Below are 18,371 nucleotides of genomic sequence, written 5' to 3'. Positions count from 1 at the left end.
GCAGGACACAAAATAGGAGGGACAGCGCGCCTCACCATTCATGACCTTCTTCCCAGAGGACGCCCAAGGAGAGTCCGCGCAGGCTGCGGGGCGGCCTGTCTGTTGGGGCGGCCCATCCCCGGAGAGGGCAGGCTCCCTCCCGTCGCCACAGACACTGAGGCTGTCCCCAGAAAGACCTCTCACCCAAGCCCATGTTAACATGGAGCCAGAGACAGGGCCGCCACGTCAGGCCCTGTGGTGGTGGAACCTCACAACCCAGACTCGCGGACTGGCACCTCCTGGGGCTTCCTGGTTACCCCCCGGAAGGGTGATCTTTCCTGCGCACATTGATTTGCAGGGAAAGAGGCTTTTACAAAACCAACGAACGGGAGTTTGGCCAAGTAGTCCTGAACAATTTTTGAAATGAACTCAATTGTCATGGGTTAAAAAAATATGTTCAGATACCTGTTTTCCTCACTTTACCGGCTTTCAGGCATTCCACCTGGTGTCACTCTGAACCTGCCCCGGAACCAGAGGCTGGGTGGGGTCAGCTTATCTGTGGAGCAGGGCACTAGGCTCGGGGTGAGGATACCAAGACGCCCTTGAGGTTACAGTCTGAGAAAAATCATTAAGACAAATGCAAAGGCAAACTGCAATTCCTTTTGTTTATTTTATAGTTATTACTTTCTTTCTTTTAGGCCCTGGACCCATGGGATAGCGTTGGGCACACGTTTGTGTTCCTTGCTGTAGTCAGCTGAGTAAGAAATCCAATGTTCAGGCTGACGGAAGCCTCCAGGGTGGGGAGCGCCGCCCTTCTGCTTCTTTGAGGTTCTCCCCACCCCTCTCCTTTCCACTGCCCTCACCTGGGTCAGGTGTGAAATGAAGATTTCTGGAAATCCTCCCAACATTTCTCCTCCTTCCCCACTGCCCACATGCCTTCATCAGGGCTTGCTGACCCAAAATTCCATTTGGGGAAATAACTTCAGGAAATAATTTGGGACATAAAGATTCTGTCAGTGGTTCCCAGGCTTTTAAATACAAATGACCACTTTTAATTGCCCCTCCGTCAACCCCCTTTTGGAATGTTTCTCTGTAAATAAAATCTATTGATCAGTAACAATCGTAGCACCATCTCAGGTAACCATACAACTGAAATACTACAACTATGTTGAGAGCTCCTCCCGAGGGCCCGCTGTGGGAAGCCACAGGTTTTGGGGACCAGAGCTGCTCTCGGGGGCCCTGGGGTGGGGACTGCTCTTCCCAGCAGGATCTGGGCACGAACAGCGGCCTTGGATGCCGTGACCCACCCCAAAGCACGGGATCTCTGGGCTGGTGAGGAAACACTTGAAGCCAAGGCGAGGTCCTCTCTGGGGAGGCGTGTCGGGGGCAGGGGTGCTGCATCCTTCAGTGGGGGACAGCAGCTGTCGCTTCCCCTTCCTGGCCTCAGTTTGGCTGTAGAATAAGGCTCCTTCCAACCCTGAAAGTCTGTCACTCAGGGTGACTAAGTTTATTCGATTATTTCCTAGGAAACAAGGAAGAGAGCACTAGAAGGAACACTGCACATCACTCACAGGCAAGCAGGCAGGCTGGGGTACCAGTATCTGGAAACACCGCCACGTGTCTCTCCTTTTTGGCGGGCTGCGTTAGGGCATGTATCTCCTCAGCTTCCAGCCTTTCTCACAGTGCTCACCAGCGAGGGTACCTGCAAGTCTGGATCAAATGATGCAGAACAGCTCAGGGGAGGCGGGGTCCCTTGGAGCAGCGCACGCCTACCGCTTTGCACCATGCCAGATGCACAGGGGTCCTGAGATAAGGGGGTCTGTCCCTGTCCTCAGGAATGGCACTGCTGAGTAAGGGAATGACACAAGTAACTATAAGAAAATGCAAAGTACAGTGGGGAGTCTGAAGGGAGGAGTGATTAGCTTGAGTTGAGTGGGACCAGGGAAGACTCAGGAGGGCCCAGCATCCTTCCACCTTCCACGACAGAGCAGGGCTGACTAGTCCCCAGTGAGCATCCGTTACTTGCTTCACATCAGGCCCAGTCTGGCATCGTGAAGATTTGCTCAGGTGAACCCTCTGGCTCCCGGGGTGGGTGAGAACATGTGGAAATTGGAGGGCAGGTCTGCGTTGGGGGGCTCCCGGTCACCCTGAGGGCAGATGAGGAGGAGCTATTGCCAGCCCTTTGAAGAATGCCCTGCCGTGGGCTCTGGTGGGAGAAGTCTCCAGTAGTTGTTCCAGCTTTGCTGCTGAGACCATGAGTTCTGAACTCAGACAGTTTCTGAGCTTTAATTTCCCATCTAGCGATAGGAATAAGAATAATATACCTGTATTGCCTTGCTCACGGGTTTGCTGTCCAGCTCAAACAGGGTGAGAGCACCTTGTACAGCCAGGATTACATTATCAGCTGAGAAAAAACACTCGAGCCTAACTGTCTTACTGAAGTCCCAGCCCCCCTCTGCAGTCCTGTGTGACGGCCCTGTTGCCTTGGTTTCTACACCCACAACCTGGGGGCGACAGCAGGGCTGTTGTCGCAGGGCTGCTGGTGATGGAAGATGAGGTGGGTGGGGCTTCCCTGGTGGCACAGTGGTTGAGAGTCCGCCTGCCGATGCAGGGGACACGGGTTCGTGCCCCGGTCCGGGAAGATCCCACATGCCACGGAGCGGCTGGGCCCATGAGCCGTGGCCGCTGAGCCTGCGCGTCCAGAGCCTGTGCTCCACAACGGGAGAGGCCACAACAGTGAGAGGCCCGCGTACCACAAAAAAAAAAAAAAAAAAAAAAAAAAAAAAAAGATGAGGTGGGTGTAAAGCACTCAGAACAGCGCCCGGCACATGGCTGACGCCGGAGCACCGAACTGAGCCGGCGTTCCTATGCTGCAAAGTGCTGCACGGGGTGGGGATGACGACACTCCTTAGACACAGAAGCAAAGTGAGCACTCTGTGTGTCCCTGGAGAGGAGGAGACGGGAAGCAGAGTTCTGCCCTGAACTCCAAGTCCAGGCTTCAAAATGAGCCATAAAAATGCCATCTAACTGACGAAGGTCTGGGGCCCGTGACCAGCCTGGAAAAGCATCATCTCCACCCTGTCAATATTTATGTCTTTGGCTTGCTTCTAGCTAAAGTCCACACCAGGCATGATCCTACTGCCTGCAGGGCTTTACCACTGGTGTCCCTGTATAGAGGGGCTCTGGCTGGACAAGACGTGCCCAGAGGGGCAGCTATGGATGCTGTCTATCATCACGAAACGTAGGGCCAGCTTGGAAAGGGCAGACTCTAAATGTGGGCATCTGACCTTTGTAAGGTCAAGAGTCAGATTCTGGGTCAGAAAGTAAGATCACAGGACTTTGAGGTGGAATTAGATTCCTTCTTCTCCTTATCCACCCCGAGTGTATCATCTCATTATCAGCCTGAACTATTCCAGTGATTTAAAGCATTCTAGGGACTTCCCTGGTGGTCCAGTGGCTAAGATTCTGCGCTCCCAATGCAAGGGGCCCGGGTTCAATCCCTGGTCAGAGAACTAGATCCCATATGCCACAACTAAGAGTTTGCATGCCACAACTAAAGGTTCCCACGTGCAGCAACGAAGATCCAGCAGAGTCAAACAAATCAATAAATGTTTTTTAAAAGGCATTCTAGGCATTGTCACATGACCTCTTCTGATCTTTACGACCACCCACATGGCAGGTGTTGGTGTCAATATCCTCAGATGAGAAAACCGAGGCTCAGAGGACTGGCCTGACTTTTCAGAGGCCCCCGGGATTCCAAATGGTGTAGCTCATCTCCCAGACCAGAGCCCTTTTCGCTATGGAAACACGGACTCATCACCTGCTCAAAGCAGCCGAGCAAATCCACACTCTCAGGACCCTTCTCAGGCAAGATACACTGAGCACCCGACAAACAGAAGGGAGAGTGGCAGGTCCCAGAGCTTGGGTGGGCTGTGGGATGGCTATCAGGTGGGTTTTGAGTCTCATTTACTCGTTTTCCCGAAATGAAAGCATTCCAGCAAAACAAATATTGAGATGGGTCAGGCCTTACAGGTCTGAGAGAACTGCCTTGTTCCACTCATTTTATCCCGGGGGAGGCTAGGTGGTTTCAAAGCTTGAGTCATGAGCCCCTGGTCACTCTCCCTCAGGTGGAATACATTAGGACTGCCGCACCTTAGCTTGAGAAGTTCTGGGTACGTTCAGACGGGGTCGGGGGGGTAGTGTCACAGTGCTGGTGTTCAGCAGTCAGCGGGCGCAGCAGTGCTGAAGTTGTGTGGTGACAGACAGATCACCATGTAGTCCTGCATAGTCAAAGATTGGGTGAAACACAGACATAGAACACGATCCTATTTTTATATGACTTTTTGCAACCTTCCACTTCCTTGAATATCCTGACCTCATTCTGGCGGCCACAGCACTACACCTGCTGGCAAGTCGGCTTCTTTTAAGGCTGTGCTGCCATCTCCTGGAAAGGCCTGGGCATTGCAAGAACCTTCTCCTTAGGGATGAGGGAAGGGGCCTTTTTCAGGCAGCAAAAGCTTGGAGGTGGCACTTCCGGAGGCTGAGGTGTGGCTGTACCAGTCTCAGCTCGCCCAGGCCTGGTACATCCATGTTCTGATGCTACTACTGCTTACCCGATTTTTCAGGGAAGATTTCTAAAACCAGCTCTGAGAAACAGGTGCTTTGTTTGTTGCAGTCCAATAATTATGTCATTACTAATGATCTTCATTAGCTGCTGTCAGACTTGAGGCAGAACTGATCCAACATTTTGGTAGCTTCAGCCTTGAACTGATCCACACTTTCCTCTGGCCTGCTTGCCTCTGGAGTTTGCTGCGTGGGAATGAACATTGCCTGGAGTTGAAGAGGGATGTAAGGTGGACACTGAGCATATACTGGTCCCAAGGGCAGTGACCCCACCAACGGAGGCCAGTCCTGAGCACAAGGGCCACACTTTCTCTCCGCTATGCTCCAGCCTTGGATTTACTGTTAGAAAACAAAGTTAGCGGTCGTCCCTGTTGTCACTCCCAAGCTCTCTTCTTTTTATTTATTTATTTATTTTTGGCTGCCTTGGGTCTTCATTGCTGCACGCGGGCTTTAGTTGCGTCAGGCGGAGGCTCCTCTTCGTTGCGGTGCGTGGCCTTCGTCATTGCGGTGGCTTCTCTTGTTGTGGAGCACGGGCTCTAGGCACGAGGGTTTCAGTAGTTGTGGCTCGTGGGCTCTAGAGCGCAGGCTCAGTAGTTGTGGCGCACGGGCTTAGTTACTCCGCGGCATGTGGGATCTTCCCAGACCAGGGCTCGAACCCACGTCCCCTGCATTGGCAGGCGGATTGTTAACCACTGCACCACCAGGGAAGCCCCGAAGCTCTCTTCTGTATTTGGTTTATTTCTCCTTAGCATTTATCACCACCTGACATACGACTGTATGTATTTCACTTGCTCATTTTCAATCTTGTTCCCTTTCACTATATGCAGGCTCCACAGAGGCAGGTATCTTTGTCTTTGTTCAGTGGGATCCTCAGTGTTTAGAACGAGGCCTGGCACTTAGTAGGTTAGGTATCCGTGGGATAAGCGAGTCCTGGCTTTATCACCTTATACGGTTATGGCTCCACACTTCTCAACCGCAGAGTCTGATGCATTTAATGCTTCTGCCTCAGCTTGCCGGGAGGACTTTCTGCAGAGAGCCGAGGGCCCAGGCTGCTGACCAGGGAAGGGGAGGCTGACGCGGGCAGGCCCTGACCCTGCGCACAGCCTGGTCCGTCTCATCTTATCACAAGCGGAGCCGCTTCGAAAGACTTCAAAGGTAGAAACTGGGAGGAACCGAACTGAGGGCTTAACACAAACCTGGGAGCCCCCCAAAACCTGACTGAAGCACAGAATATAATAATAAATGTCACTTATGTGTCTGTGTACAACCACTTAATAATTACTATCGCAGCCGTAACGTATGGAATACTTACTCTGTCCCAGTGCTTTACTGCAAACTGCATTACACACTGTACGGCTGTTTTTCACGAGCTCTCTACTTGGTCTGAGGCATGGAGTCTCAGTGTGGACTGACCGGGAGCTGGGCGGCAGCCCGGCGGGAGGCGGCACACAGACGCCCTTTTCCGCCCGCTGCCCGAGCTGCATCCCCACCTCAGGTGCCAGAGACCCACGTCTCCGGCCGCACCCCATTGGACCTCGCCTCCCACAGCCCGCGGCTTCCGTCGCCGGGCTTCCTCCAGCTGCCGCGACTTCCGGGACGCGGCATGCCGGGGCTTGTAGTCCGAAGTTCCCAGCTGCGCCGGGAGGGCGGCCGCTTCAGGAGCTGGACTACGACTCCCAGAGTGCCCCCGCGCCGCCGAGGCCCGCGCGTCGGCGGGGGCTGCGCGCGCAGCGATGTCGACGCCCTCGTTGCCGCGCCAGTGCTGGCGGCCCTGCAGCTAGAGAGACCAGGGAGCGGCATTCCCCGGGCCGGGGGTCCCAGTCCTGGTCGTGGGGCCGGGTGTCCAAGGACGCATTGCTCCGCAAATCCGAGGGCGCCAGGCTGTCCCGCGCCGGAACCGCTGGAGAGCCCAGCCGCGCCCCCCTTTCCTTCTCGGGGTGCGGCCTCGGGGAGGCTTGTGGGCCAGGCTGAGAGCACTCTCCCTCCTCCCCAGGCCGCACCGGGCACCCCGCAGCCCGCAGAGGGCGGCGGCCTGGCGCCCGCCTATGAGGAGTGACCCAGCGACTTCCGCAGGCCCCCTGAGGGGGCTCGGGGGGCCCCTGCGGAGCAGCGAGCCCGTGCGCGCCGCCCCGGCGCCGTCGGCGGCCGCGCTTCTGCTGGAGGAGGCGGCCGACCTGCTGGTGGTGCACCTGGACTTCCGCGCGGCGCTGCGCACCTGCGAACGCGCCTGGCAGGGCCTGGCGGAGGAGCCGGCGGGCGCGTACGTGCTGGGCTCGGTTCGCCTCCGGGGGCGGTGGGAGGGGCTCCAGACCCTAGCACTCCTGCCGTCCGGTCGCTCACGCCAGCCTTATGCCTTCTTTTCTCGCGGTGACTCTCCGGAGGCAGCGGCTCACCTTGTGCGGGTTCTCCGAGGAGAGAACGAGGCGCTGCCCAAGTGAGGAGGAAGCGGTCGAGTAGTGTAACGGGTTTAGGGGGACCCACAGCCAGTTCTTTCTCCCTGTTCCAGGGTAGAATGCCTGACGGGAAGATAGAATTGAGTTGTTAAATCACTTCAGTAAGCAGGTGGCGAAGTCCTCTCCTAGGCGCACCCGTCCCCCGAGCCTTCTCACCTTGGCTGATAAATGGGTGTGTTCTGGTCCTGTTGAAGGATCGTATCAAAGAATCGAAATCTTGGTCCCGCCTCGCTCTCTCTGATGCTGCTGGCCTGTCCGGTAGCTGAGTGCATCATTTCTCTGTGGGTTGTAGAGTTGGATCAGGCCGCAGTAGGGGCGGGGGTAGAGTCCGTAGAGAAGCATGAATGAACTGGGGAGCCCTGGCTGTGTGTTGAGGGGTCGGTGCAGGCTTGTTGCAGTAAACGCCGAGGGCTGTGGTTCTGGGTGCTGCCCTCAGGCGGAGACCTTGCTCCTGCGCCTTTCTTCACTAAGCAGACTCTGAGCTCCAGCTCTCTTTCCACCCACACATTCGTGCTGCCCTTTTGACTTTTTCCCCTCGGGAGTAAATGAACCCTTCCTGTTTGCTAACCCTGAATTTACCTGGACGCAGGGATGTGTGTTGGGCAGCAGCCGATTTGCCTCTAGGTTTACAGGAACTTTTAGCTCCTGGGAAGAGGGCAGTTTTCCCTTGTGTTGGGGCCCACGAGAGGGACGGTAATTGTGAGGCCCACTGGAATGACAGCGGTGAGGATAGAGGTGACGGCTGCTGAGCTGGGAGCTGGCGAAGAACAGTCTCAGGGCGGAGGTGGGAATGGCAATGCAGGGGAACCACTTCTGGAATTGAATTGGCTTTTCTGCGGACAGCTGCTTGGAGGTGAAATGCGCTCTGTGTGTTGTGGGGACCCAGGCGCTGGCAGAGATGGATCGGTGGCGGGAAGTGCTGTCCTGGGTTCTTCGGTGTTACCAGGTTCCTGAGAAGCTGCCCCCCAAAGTCCTGGAGCTGTGGTAGGTCCTTAGGTCCTTATTGCTTGCCCGCTGGGTCAGTGCAGGAGCAAGAGGCTTTTCCTTCCTCTGCCGATGCAGCCCTGGTATCTCCTCTTTTCCCTTCCGTACCATTGCCCTTCGGGTCTGATTCTTTCCCTGTCCCGCCGCCCCCGACTTCAAAACATAGCGATAAAAGATGTGGAAGGAGGAATTTAGGAAGGGGGTAGGGAAAAGCGGAAGGAATAGGAGACGGGAAGTGGGGTGTGTCGGAGCTGAGAGAGCTTCTTGCTTCTCCTGAGAACTCCTGGTTCTTACCGTGTCAGCATCCCGTAGGCAAGGGCTGGAGGGCCGGGGCCGGGCTGGGTAGGAGGAGTGTGGTGGGTATGAGAAATGAACAAACTGCGAGGAACTGACTGCTCTTTTTTCGGGGTTGGCTTACTTGGGGCTGCAGTGTCCTTTTATACAGCAAGATGCGAGAGCCTGGAGCTGTGCTGGATACGGCCAGCGCTTGGCTCCAAGACGCTGACAACCAGGGCCTTCCGGAGTACAGAGCCTTAGCCGAACTTCACCTGCAGCGGGTGCTGCTTCCTCTGGGCTGCTTGTCGGAGGCTGAAGAGCTGGTGGCGGGCTCTGCAGCCTTCAGCGAGGAGCAGCGGCTGGACGCACTTCGGGCCATTGGCGCGGCGAGGCAACAGCGGAAACACGGACAGTCCGGCTCCGAGGAGACGCAGGAGCTAAACCAGGAAGGTGAGACGTCATCCTTCTTCTTGGCCTCTCTACAGTGGAGTAATGGGCTTTCTCCTGAACCTTGGGGCAGTTCTTTGTCTGAGTAACTTCCAGATCACAGAATAAGAAACCTGTTGAGGTGCTTAGAAAGCCCAGCCCGGACCCTCGGAAGCTGGCAGTGGAAGGCGGGTGGCGCAGTCCTCAGACAGAACCTTGGCTTTTGTCTCCTGACAGCCACCTTCTCCTTGGGGTCCTGTCGTTAGGTCTGCCTCCACGGTGCTGGCCTGGGTGGGATGTTACTCCTTTAAATGCTCGCCCAAATGCAGCCCCCGCGGAGGTGTAGTTGGGGGTAGCCAAAGGAGAATGCACAGCGGACATGGTAACTCGTTAGCTCGACTCACAGCATTCAGTTTGGGCCCCTGCCCTGCCCCCTGTGGGCCTTCCCTTAGCAGACCTCTCGCTCAGGGTCTTCTTCAGGGATTGACATCTGCCCCGTTTCAGGGCCAGCCAGCTTCTGCCCAGTAGAGTGCAGCTTTACAAACGGCGGAAACCACGTCAAGACCCAACACCGTGCACCTGGCTAGCAGCTGCAAGGGCGCCTGCACGGGCAGGGATGCGGGGGGGGGGTGGACTTAAAGGCCCTCTATTCCGGACTCTTCCCTGGTCCCTGAAGCCTCTTCATCACCTTTTCCTCGAGTGATTGTCTAGTCTGTACATGAATACTTTCAAGGACAGAAAAGTCCCTGTCTCCTGACGCAGCTGGGGACAGTTCTGTAAGGAAGTTCTTCCTGAGGCTGAGTTTAACGTTTCCTTCTGGTAGTTTTTAACCCACTGATTCTTGCTTTTCCTGTTGGTAACACGTAGAATAGGCCTAATCCGTTTTACATGAAAGGCCCGTTAGGAGCCCGTAGTCCTGTTTCCAAAGTGTTTTTCTTTGTGTGCTTTCTTTGTGAGCATGGACCTGCTGAGTTAGGATCACTTCTTTGCAAATAGGTTGTTGACTTCAGGGACGACATGTGACTCCCCAGACCCCCTGCCTGTCCACTGCCTGGGAAGGAGGAGTTCAGGGTGTTCTGTCAGGGCTGGGAGGTACTATTCATGTTTGTACTCACGGTCCAAGACTGGAATGCTTCACTGTACCTATTAGGTGCCCTTTATTTTCTGCATTCATTGACCATCGGGAACTATTGCTCTGTGTAACTCTGTGCGTACGTCTTAGGCCAAAATGCTGTAAAGCAGTCAGGCTATTAAAGAAGCACCAGATGTGCAAGGTTTCCCCAGCTGAGTAGACGTTTCTGTCAAAGTCCTCTCGTAAGAAGATGGTATTCTGGTGATTTAGTCTGTCCTTAAAGCATCTTTGGAGGTTTTGGAACTTCCTTCAGAACCACTTTATGAACTGCATGAGAAAACCAGTCTTGTTACCCTTTTGCTCAACTTTTATAATCAAGCTCAAAGCTCAGAGTCAGGGAAGCTGGTTGTTATCCTGAAGTTATGCTCCGTCTCCCCGGCCAGGCTCCTCCTCCCACAAGTTCCTGTCACTGCTGACGTTGCTTCGCCAGCTTTGGGACTCTGCAGTGAGGCACTTCTTTTCCCTGCCCTTCAGAAGGAGCCTCCTGGCTGCCTTGCTTCTCTGCCTCTTGGTGGTGAGGTTTGATCCCGGTGAGTGAAGACGCCTCCCGCCCTCCTGGGGACGGGGCGGTTGACAGGGGCTGGGCCTTGGGAGCCCTCCTGGGGGTGGAGGTTTTCCCTGGTCTCTTCTGCGAGGAGGAGTTGGTGGACCCAAGCAGGAGCCAGCCCAGCCTACCTAGAAGGAGAGACCAGCCCTGGAGAATGTCCATTCTGCCCTGTTGACCCTGGACGTCCAGGGGTGAACTCTGAGGAGAGCCTCAGAGTTAAAAAAGAAAAACTTCATCATAATGTGTAAAAACTTTATGTTAATTTAAAACATATTAAACTGTAGAAATACAATTACAATAGAAAAAAATATATAGTATTTTAGAGAATATGGAAAATAGAGAAAAGTATAAAGGACAAAACAGAAATCACCCGTAAGTCTGCTAATGTAATGGTTATACTTAGTCTTTCTCTGGATATAGATGCAATTTTCCGTGTCATTAAGTATTCTTTTTTTTTCCTTCTAGTTTTATTGAGTTATAATTGACATAGAGCACTGTAAGTTTAAGGTGCATAGCATAATGATTTGACTCACATACATCATGAAATGATTGCCACAGTATGTCTAGTGAACCTTTATCATTTCATATAGATAAATAATTTAAAAATAGAAAAAAATTTTTTCCTTGTGATGAGAACTCTTAGGACTTACTCTTTTCTGTATCTAACACACAGCAGTGTTAATTATATTTATCATGTTGTACATTACATTCCTAAGACTTATTTATCTTATAACTGGAAGTACCTTCTTCCAATTGCCCATCCCCCTACAAGTATTCTTTAAAACACGGCTTTAGGGACTTCCCTGGTGGTCCAGTGGTTAGGACTCTGCGCTTTCACTGCCGAGGGCCCGGTTTGGATCCCTGGTCAGGGAACTAAGATACCGAAGCGCAGCCAAATGTGTTCAAAGCTTTACCTGGCTAAATAATATTTCAAATTATAGGAACTTCCATAATTGATTTTACAGTGCCCTATCGTTGAACATTTTGATGATTTCTTACTCCGTTTTCTGCTGTGCTCTTTGCTGAGGGTTAATTCCTCAGACCTATAAGCACTGGGCCAACGGTTAGGTGCTCACTTGTGGACTTTTCTGTGTCTTGCTCTGTGTGAGTTATGACCTAATCTCTACTCATGAATTTAGACTTAGGATTACGTAACTTTCAAAACTGAAAGGAAAACTGGAAACCCTTGTTTCAGTCCCTTCATTTTCTTTTTCTTTCGTTTTTGGTTGAGAAACCTAAGAACCAGAGAGAAAAGTGATGACTCCAGAGTCACACAAACGTGTGTCTGTTGCTCTTGATTTAGCCTTAGATCTTGCCCGTGTCCCCCACTTCCCTTTTTCTTGTTCAGGAGCTATTTCTGCACAGCTCAGCTTGTCCCTTTGACCCCTTGGCTGAACATTGAGCAGGAGTTTCCTCTGAACAGCTCTGTTAGCCCTCAGAGAAGCTGAGGAGAGTTTGTGTTCATTCCTGTCCACCATCTGACCTTGTACTTTGTTCCAGAGACTTAGTAAAACTTAGAAACTTTTTTGTGGTTCTTATGAGTCCTTCAGCTTCATAAACCCTGGTCTCCTGAGTGGGTACAGCAAGGGGCCATTTCAGCTTCTTCCATCAGGGAGCCCTGGCTGTGGTCCCACCCTCAGGACGGTCTTGACTCAGTGCAGAGGTGGCGAGAACCCAGGGCTGGGCTGCAGTTAGAACTCGGCAGAGAGGATGTAAAGAGGGTGGACTGTAATAGCTTTCTTAAAAGTAACTTTTTTTGGCCATGACTTGTGGCATGCAGGATCTTAGCTCCCCGACCAGGGATTGAACCTGCGCCCCCTGCATGGCAAGCACGGAGTCTTAACCACCGGACTGCTAGGGAAGGTCCAGTAACATATTTCTTTTTAAGAAAGAAAAAAATAATCAGTTAAAAATCAGTAATTCAAATAAGGAAAAACAAACAAACCAAAAGAAACAGCCAACTCAGCTCCCATTCAAAAGAGGTGGATTTTACTTTTATTTTCAGTATAATTAAATTATGATAAAAATAGGTAACACTGTCACTTGGCTCCAAATTTAAAAGATACAAAAAGGAATGTAGTGAAAAGTCTCTTCCCAAATTCCTCTCCCCAGAGGGAGCCACCGTTACCAGTTTTTTGTATATTAAAAAGTTAGATTAAAACATAATAAATTTGGATCTTTTTCTGAGCAAGCTGAAGGTCACTGTAATCCAAGTGAAGAAAATACATCCCAGAGTCTATATCCTGGAGAAGGGGAAATTCTTTACTGTTGGGAGGGGAGGAGGGACACCAGCATGGGTCGCTCCCCAGGTGGGAGAGTTAGGGCGGGTAGGGGCCCGCTGACTTACCTCTCCCTGCAGCTTCTCCCGCTTCCCTGCCCTTCCTCTACAAGCTGGCTCAGATCTTCCATCGGATCCGCAAAGCCGTGACTTCTCCTCTCTGCCGGCTTCCCATCCACGACTGAGTGGTCTTCCTGCTCACCTTGACCCCCTGGTCCCCAAGACTGCCGGACAAGCAGAGCCAGTCGTCCACGGCAGCCTGTTTCTTGCAGCTGGATGGGCCCTGCCAGCGCGGCCAGCCTAATTCTAGGAGGAGCTGACCTGGCCCAGGCACTGTATCTTGCTGCCTGAATGCCCTCCCCTTTGCGCCCCACTTTGGCCAGCTTGGCAGGTAGTGTGGAAACAAGATGCACAGCCCTGCAGAGGCCCCTTGCACAGGAGGGGTTTGGGAAAGGAGAATGCTTTGTCCTTGAAATATTTCATCTTCCTGCAAAGGCAGGGGTTTGATTTTTCAGGCCAGGGTGTTCATGAAGCTGGAAGTTCAGAACAAGGTCCTGGTGGAGGGACCTTGGCCTTTCACTTGCTTGGAACACTTACCTCTGAAGGTTGCCCCCTGTGCAGGCCCTCCCCGGGCAGGGTGAGGGCTCCACAGTCTGGTCTGGTTTATCAGTACCCCTCCCCGAGGTGTGCAGTGGGCCCACTCTCTGCTCAGACCAGGCATGGCTTCCTGAGCCCCCGGTGCACTTCTCACTGGGTAAGGGGATCTGGCCTGGTGCCTCCTGGGCTGCAGCTCAGTTTTCCAGGTTGTCAGTGGCCAGGTGGGGCTCTGTTACACCCGTGTCTCTGCCCTCTCTCCCTCCTGTCAACTCCTCCCCCTGCCGTGCGGTAGTTGCGCTTTGCCCGATGGCTGTCTCACCAGGTTCTGCCTGCATCCTTGCCTCCTTGGCACACGCCTTCGCTGGTTCCCCCCTTCCTATGCCCTGTTATTCTAGTTATATTCTACTGCTTGTATAACATAAGTGTTTCTGCTTCTGTGACCTTGAAAAGTAGGCCAGCCTCAAAGGCTGATGAGCTGAAAATGGAGCGGGGTGGTCAGGTGAGCTGGAAGCATGTGGGGAGGGGGTTGGGTGGAGGGAGGCTCTGAAGGCAGCGAACGGTTTTATTCCTGTGTGGGGAGGAGACACTGGGGCCCTAGCGGTTGAACAGCTGAAATGTTTCGGTGCTTCCTGTCCGTGGCCACAAGGATCCTACCTGTGTCCGTGTGAGGACTTGCGGTCGGGTGGTGGAAGGCCTGGGAGGTTGGTCCTAGGGTTGGTCCGCCGGAGCTGAGTTCAGAGCCCTGCGGAGGGAAGGGAGGCGGCTGGGCCTCGCTCTGTCTCCGTCAGGATGAGTTGTAAAATCTGGATAAAACTCTTCCATGGCTTCCCCTGGCCCAGGGGTAAAGCCCAGATTCTTGCGGAATGTAGGCCCTCGGGCACTGGTTTTGGCGGACACCCCTACATCGCGTGGGGCCTCTGATCCAGCCCAGCCCCCCACAGTCTTAGTTTTCTGAGCACTGCACCCCTCACACCTCTGTGCCTTTTGCACCTGCTGAGCCCTCTGGAGGCCCAGCTCCCCTCTTGCCTGGTGAGCCCTTTCAAACTTCCAGACTTACCGAAGCGTTGCCTCTGTGCATCCTTTCCTGGTGTCCCCTGCTCCAGGCCCCCGTTTCGTGTGCTTTCTGTGTGGTGACCCCGCGGCCTTGTGATGGTGGGGTTCTGTGGCCTCTCTGAAGCTGGGGAGTGTGCCTCTTCGCGGTGCTGAGTCGAGGGTAGATCCCTGCCCTCCCCCTCGCTGGGTGTGTGACTGTTGGAAAGTGATTTAACCGCATGTGTAAGTTGGTTCTTCCCTCACAGGGACTTGGGTGAGTAAATGAGCCTCTGGTGCGGTGTTAGCACATCTCCTGCTCCAGGTAAGAGCTCCCATGAGAGATAGCTGGGTTCCCATTGGCCGAAGGCCGGGGGTTAGAAGGTGTTCAGAGGCATTTAAAAGAATAAACGGGGGCTTCCCTGGTGGCGCAGTGGTTGAGAATCTGCCTGCCAATGCAGGGGACACGGGTTCGAGCCCTGGTTTGGGAAGATCCCACATGCCGCGGAGCAACTAGGCCCGTGAGCCACAACTACTGAGCCTGCGCGTCTGGAGCCTGTGCTCCGCAACAAGAGAGGCCGCGACAGTGAAAGGCCCGCGCACCGCGATGAAGACCCAACACAGCCATAAATAAATAAATAAATAAAATAAATTAAAAAAAAAAAAAAAAGAATAAACGGATGTAACTGACATGATGGGAGGCCTCTGCCACAGGTGCATGTGTGGGTTTGTGTTGTGGAAGCCCCGACTTTCCAGCCTCTTCTCTCGCCCTGGAAGCCCCCATGTGGCCCTGCTCCAGGCCTTGAGGGTCTCTGCTTCCTGTCTGTCTTGAGCTCCGCAGCCTTGTTTGGCATCCAGCCCTCCTAGTCAGACAGGCACTCGGCCCTGCTGCTCCGGTGGCTCGGGCCTTTTCTGAGGGTACAGCTGCTGCTCTGGCTGGTCCTCAGCTCTGGGCTTGACGAGGTCCGAAGCGAAGGGAGAGCCGCCTTGTCACACCAGTGCCTGTGGTGACCAGTGAGGTTGCCATGAGCTGCAGATGGCCTTTGAGCCCGTGAAGTGTGGCTGGTCCATATGGAGGTGTTCTGTAAACGTAAAATATACGCTGATTTCAAACACATAGAACTACAAAGGTGGAAACTCGATAATTTTTATATTGATTGCATGTTAAAATGACAATCTTTGGGGTATATTGGGCTAAATAAAATCTATTACTGAAATGAATTTCACCTGTTTCTTTTCACTTTTTGGGGGGGCTCCCAGAATGTTTAATCTTGCGTGGAGATTAAATGTTTCTGTGGGCCGGCACTCGCTAGCACATGTCCGGCCCAGAGAAGCGGCCCATGTAGTGGGGTCTGCAGACGTGAAATCTGGAAAGACCACCTCTTACAGCCCCTTCTTTGTGAGTTAAGGAAATGGGGACTCCAGGGTGAAGTGAGCCCCCAGGTGACGGCCTGCGTGAGACCAGGGTCTCCTGTCCACCCAGCGTCCCCTCGCCGCACACGGTGCCCACGTGCCCGAAGGTCAGCCGCCGAAGCTCGCCGTCTGCATGCAGCTGTGTCTGGAAGGTACCGCGGCCCAAGCGAGTGGGCTGGTCCTGCAGGTTCTGAGAGGATACGACGTGGGTTCTGTGGCCGAGGGGCCGCTGGGGAGGCGGGGTGAGGTGACGAGGGCTTGGGCTGCGGCGGGCGGTCACCGGTGGGGGTGGGGAGCAGCGGAGGGGAGGACGCAGGCTTCTGCTTCTAGAAGGGGGTTCCGAGGGGCCGAGGGCGTATTTCGTGGCTTTGTGCAGGTGACGCCGTGGGTGTGTTGGCACGTGTGTGTCTAGGCTGTTTAAAAACTATTTGAGGTTTACGTGTATAGTACAGAATTCAGAAGTCACAAAAGGGTGTTTGTGAAAAAGAGCATCTTTCCTTCCCCGGCCTCCTGCCCCCGCCTACCACCGCTGCCATCCGTATCCTTCCACAGCTAACCTCTGACACGAAGCTTCTCTTCCTCTCTGCAGAGGATGGCATCCTACACACGCGTGCCACAGTTTTTTCAAAATTTAATTAATCTTGGATGTTTGTTCCGTATCAGCTGATGTAGAGCTGTCTTATTCTAACCAGCGCTCTGTGTTCCGTTGTATGATAGGCTCACAGTATAAAGCCTGTACCCTTTCCCCTGAATGCAGTGAAGCCTCTCCACCCTCTCCTAAGCCCGAGTCTGAGATGAGCAGGTGGGGGTCACACCTCTGCTGTCTGCCTGCTAACTGCCTCAGCCACAGGGGAGCTGAGAGCCGGCCTCTCACACTCCGGACACTCCACTTCAAAATCTGGGCTCTTTTGGGTCCACTATTCCCCAGCTCCTCCTTTTCAAGCACCTCTCTGAAACTTTTCACATCCCCTTGTCACTTTTTCTACCACCCGAGATGGGGACTGACGGGCATCAGGTAATATTTGGAGACTTGGTTGAAAAATGAAAGGATTTTTGCGGAAGTATGTCAGCATAGAGAAGAGTCACTTTAACAGTAGCACCAGCATTATTGATGTGGAGAGGTTGCTTAGGCAGAAAACCAGAGTGTACGGTCCTTAGAAGGTAACCAGCAGCCTCACCCGCAGAGCTGCATTAAGTTCCGGAGCAAAGCACTGATGCTTTTATGTTAAGAGGCTTGTTTTCCAGGTGCAGCAGAGCGGAGTCCCTTCCTTGGCTCCTTGCTGCCTCTGAGGGCTCTGACTCTGCCCTTTCTGTTTCTTGGGCTGGTTTCCCTCTGCACTTGGCCTTCGTGCTTGGAGGGAGCACACCCTCAGGGCTCTGCCGGCAGCTCTGCTCTGTCTGGTCTCCACCCCCATCTCTGACCTCACAGGCTCTTTGTTTTTTATTTCTTCTTCTAGAGTTTCTTTGTATATAAATTTTTTAAAATTTGGATATCGGTCCCATTTTCTCCTGTTTTTAAATACAAGTAACTATATTATACACACTGTTTTTTTTATTTTTCAAAGAAGTGGCATGACTTTGAGGAATATAAAGGAATATAGGTTATTACAATGTGTACTTTTGCTGGTTTGGGTTCTAGCTGTGCTGCTGAATTGCTCTATAACTTTGCAAAAAGCACTTAATCTTTAGGTCTCAATTTTCTTACCTTAAAGATGGGGATAGGGCTTCCCTGGTGACGCAGTGGTTGAGAGTCCGCCTGCTGATGCAGGGGACACGGGTTCATGCCCCGGTCTGGGAAGATCCCACATGCCGTGGAGCGGCTGGGCCCATGAGCCATGGCCGCTGAGCCTGCGCGTCTGGAGCCTGTGCTCCGCAACGGGAGAGGCCACAATGGTGAGAGGCCAGCGTACCGCAAAAAAAAAAAAAAAAAAGAAAAGATGGGGATAAAATTCTTCTGCCTTATTTTCTTTATGATACTTTTGTGTCATATGAGCAAAAGTCCACTAAAAAAACTTTGAAAAGTATTAAGTGATACATACCTACACGGGATGGAGTATTTAAAACACTACGAAATATTTACTCTTATAAAATAGGATGGTTAAGCCTTTTTTTTTGCGGTACGCGGGCCTCTCACTGTTGTGGCCTCTCCCGTTGCGGAGCACAGGCTCCGGACGCGCAGGCTTAGCAGCCATGGCTCACGGGCCCAGCCGCTCCTCAGCATGTGGGATCTTCCCGGACCGGGGTCCCCTCCATCAGCAGGTGGACTCTCAACCACTGTGCCACCAGGGAAGCCCAGTTAAGTCTTTTTGATAAAATAGGTCTAAAATATTTGAAATAGGTGCATGAAATAGGTTACATAGACACTGACTTTCCATATGGGCACATTTAGTTGGATTAAGGAAGATTAATGGCCCACTAGGGATCTGTGTCTAGTTACACAGGCAAATGCAAATCAATGCTTTCTCTCCTCTGTTTAAAATAATCAGGACTAGGCCAAGAAATGACACGCTCTCTGCCTCACCTTTACTTTGGGCCTGTGGGAGGAGGAGGGTGGGGCTGGAGAGTGGGGAGGTGATAGGGTCTGTGAGAGAATGTTTGGTAAAGACAAAGGCTGGGGGTTGTGGTCTGAGGGGT

The 18,371-nt window shown here is 53.0% G+C and overlaps 1 protein-coding gene across 4 annotated transcripts; it reads left to right on the top strand.

Moving 5' to 3' along the window:
- Positions 1 to 6,345: 6,345 nt before the first annotated feature.
- On the top strand, positions 6,346 to 15,528 carry PEX26 (peroxisomal biogenesis factor 26). 4 transcript variants are annotated; one of them, XM_060112910.1, is made up of 5 exons: positions 6,346 to 6,862; positions 7,899 to 8,039; positions 8,470 to 8,765; positions 10,257 to 10,403; positions 12,812 to 15,528. In XM_060112910.1, the coding sequence occupies exons 1-5, from the start codon at positions 6,648 to 6,650 to the stop codon at positions 13,000 to 13,002; spliced, it is 990 nt and encodes a 329-aa protein (XP_059968893.1). In that variant the 5' UTR covers positions 6,346 to 6,647; the 3' UTR covers positions 13,003 to 15,528. The 4 variants fall into 4 exon arrangements, with proteins under 4 accessions (XP_059968893.1, XP_059968894.1, XP_059968895.1 ...); XM_060112911.1 differs by having other exon boundaries at positions 12,780 to 12,967; XM_060112912.1 differs by lacking the exon at positions 12,812 to 15,528 and adding an exon at positions 10,512 to 12,772.
- The last annotated feature ends 2,843 nt before the right edge of the window (positions 15,529 to 18,371 follow it).

The sequence above is a fragment of the Mesoplodon densirostris genome, chromosome 11 (assembly GCF_025265405.1).
Source record: "Mesoplodon densirostris isolate mMesDen1 chromosome 11, mMesDen1 primary haplotype, whole genome shotgun sequence".
NCBI classification, from domain to species: domain Eukaryota; kingdom Metazoa; phylum Chordata; class Mammalia; order Artiodactyla; family Ziphiidae; genus Mesoplodon; species Mesoplodon densirostris.
The sequence above is the reverse complement of the archived record's forward strand: the minus strand, read 5'-3'. Positions and strand labels throughout refer to the sequence as shown.

Coding starts and splice junctions, on each gene's coding strand:
- PEX26 (XM_060112910.1), top strand. CDS start 6,648: ATGAGGAGTGACCCAGCGACTTCCGCAGGCCCCCTGAGGGGGCTCGGG. Junction 6,863..7,898: donor GCGGAGGAGCCGGCGGGCGC/GTACGTGCTGGG, acceptor TTCTGCGGACAG/CTGCTTGGAGGTGAAATGCG. Junction 8,766..10,256: donor GCAGGAGCTAAACCAGGAAG/GTGAGACGTCAT, acceptor CTCCCCGGCCAG/GCTCCTCCTCCCACAAGTTC.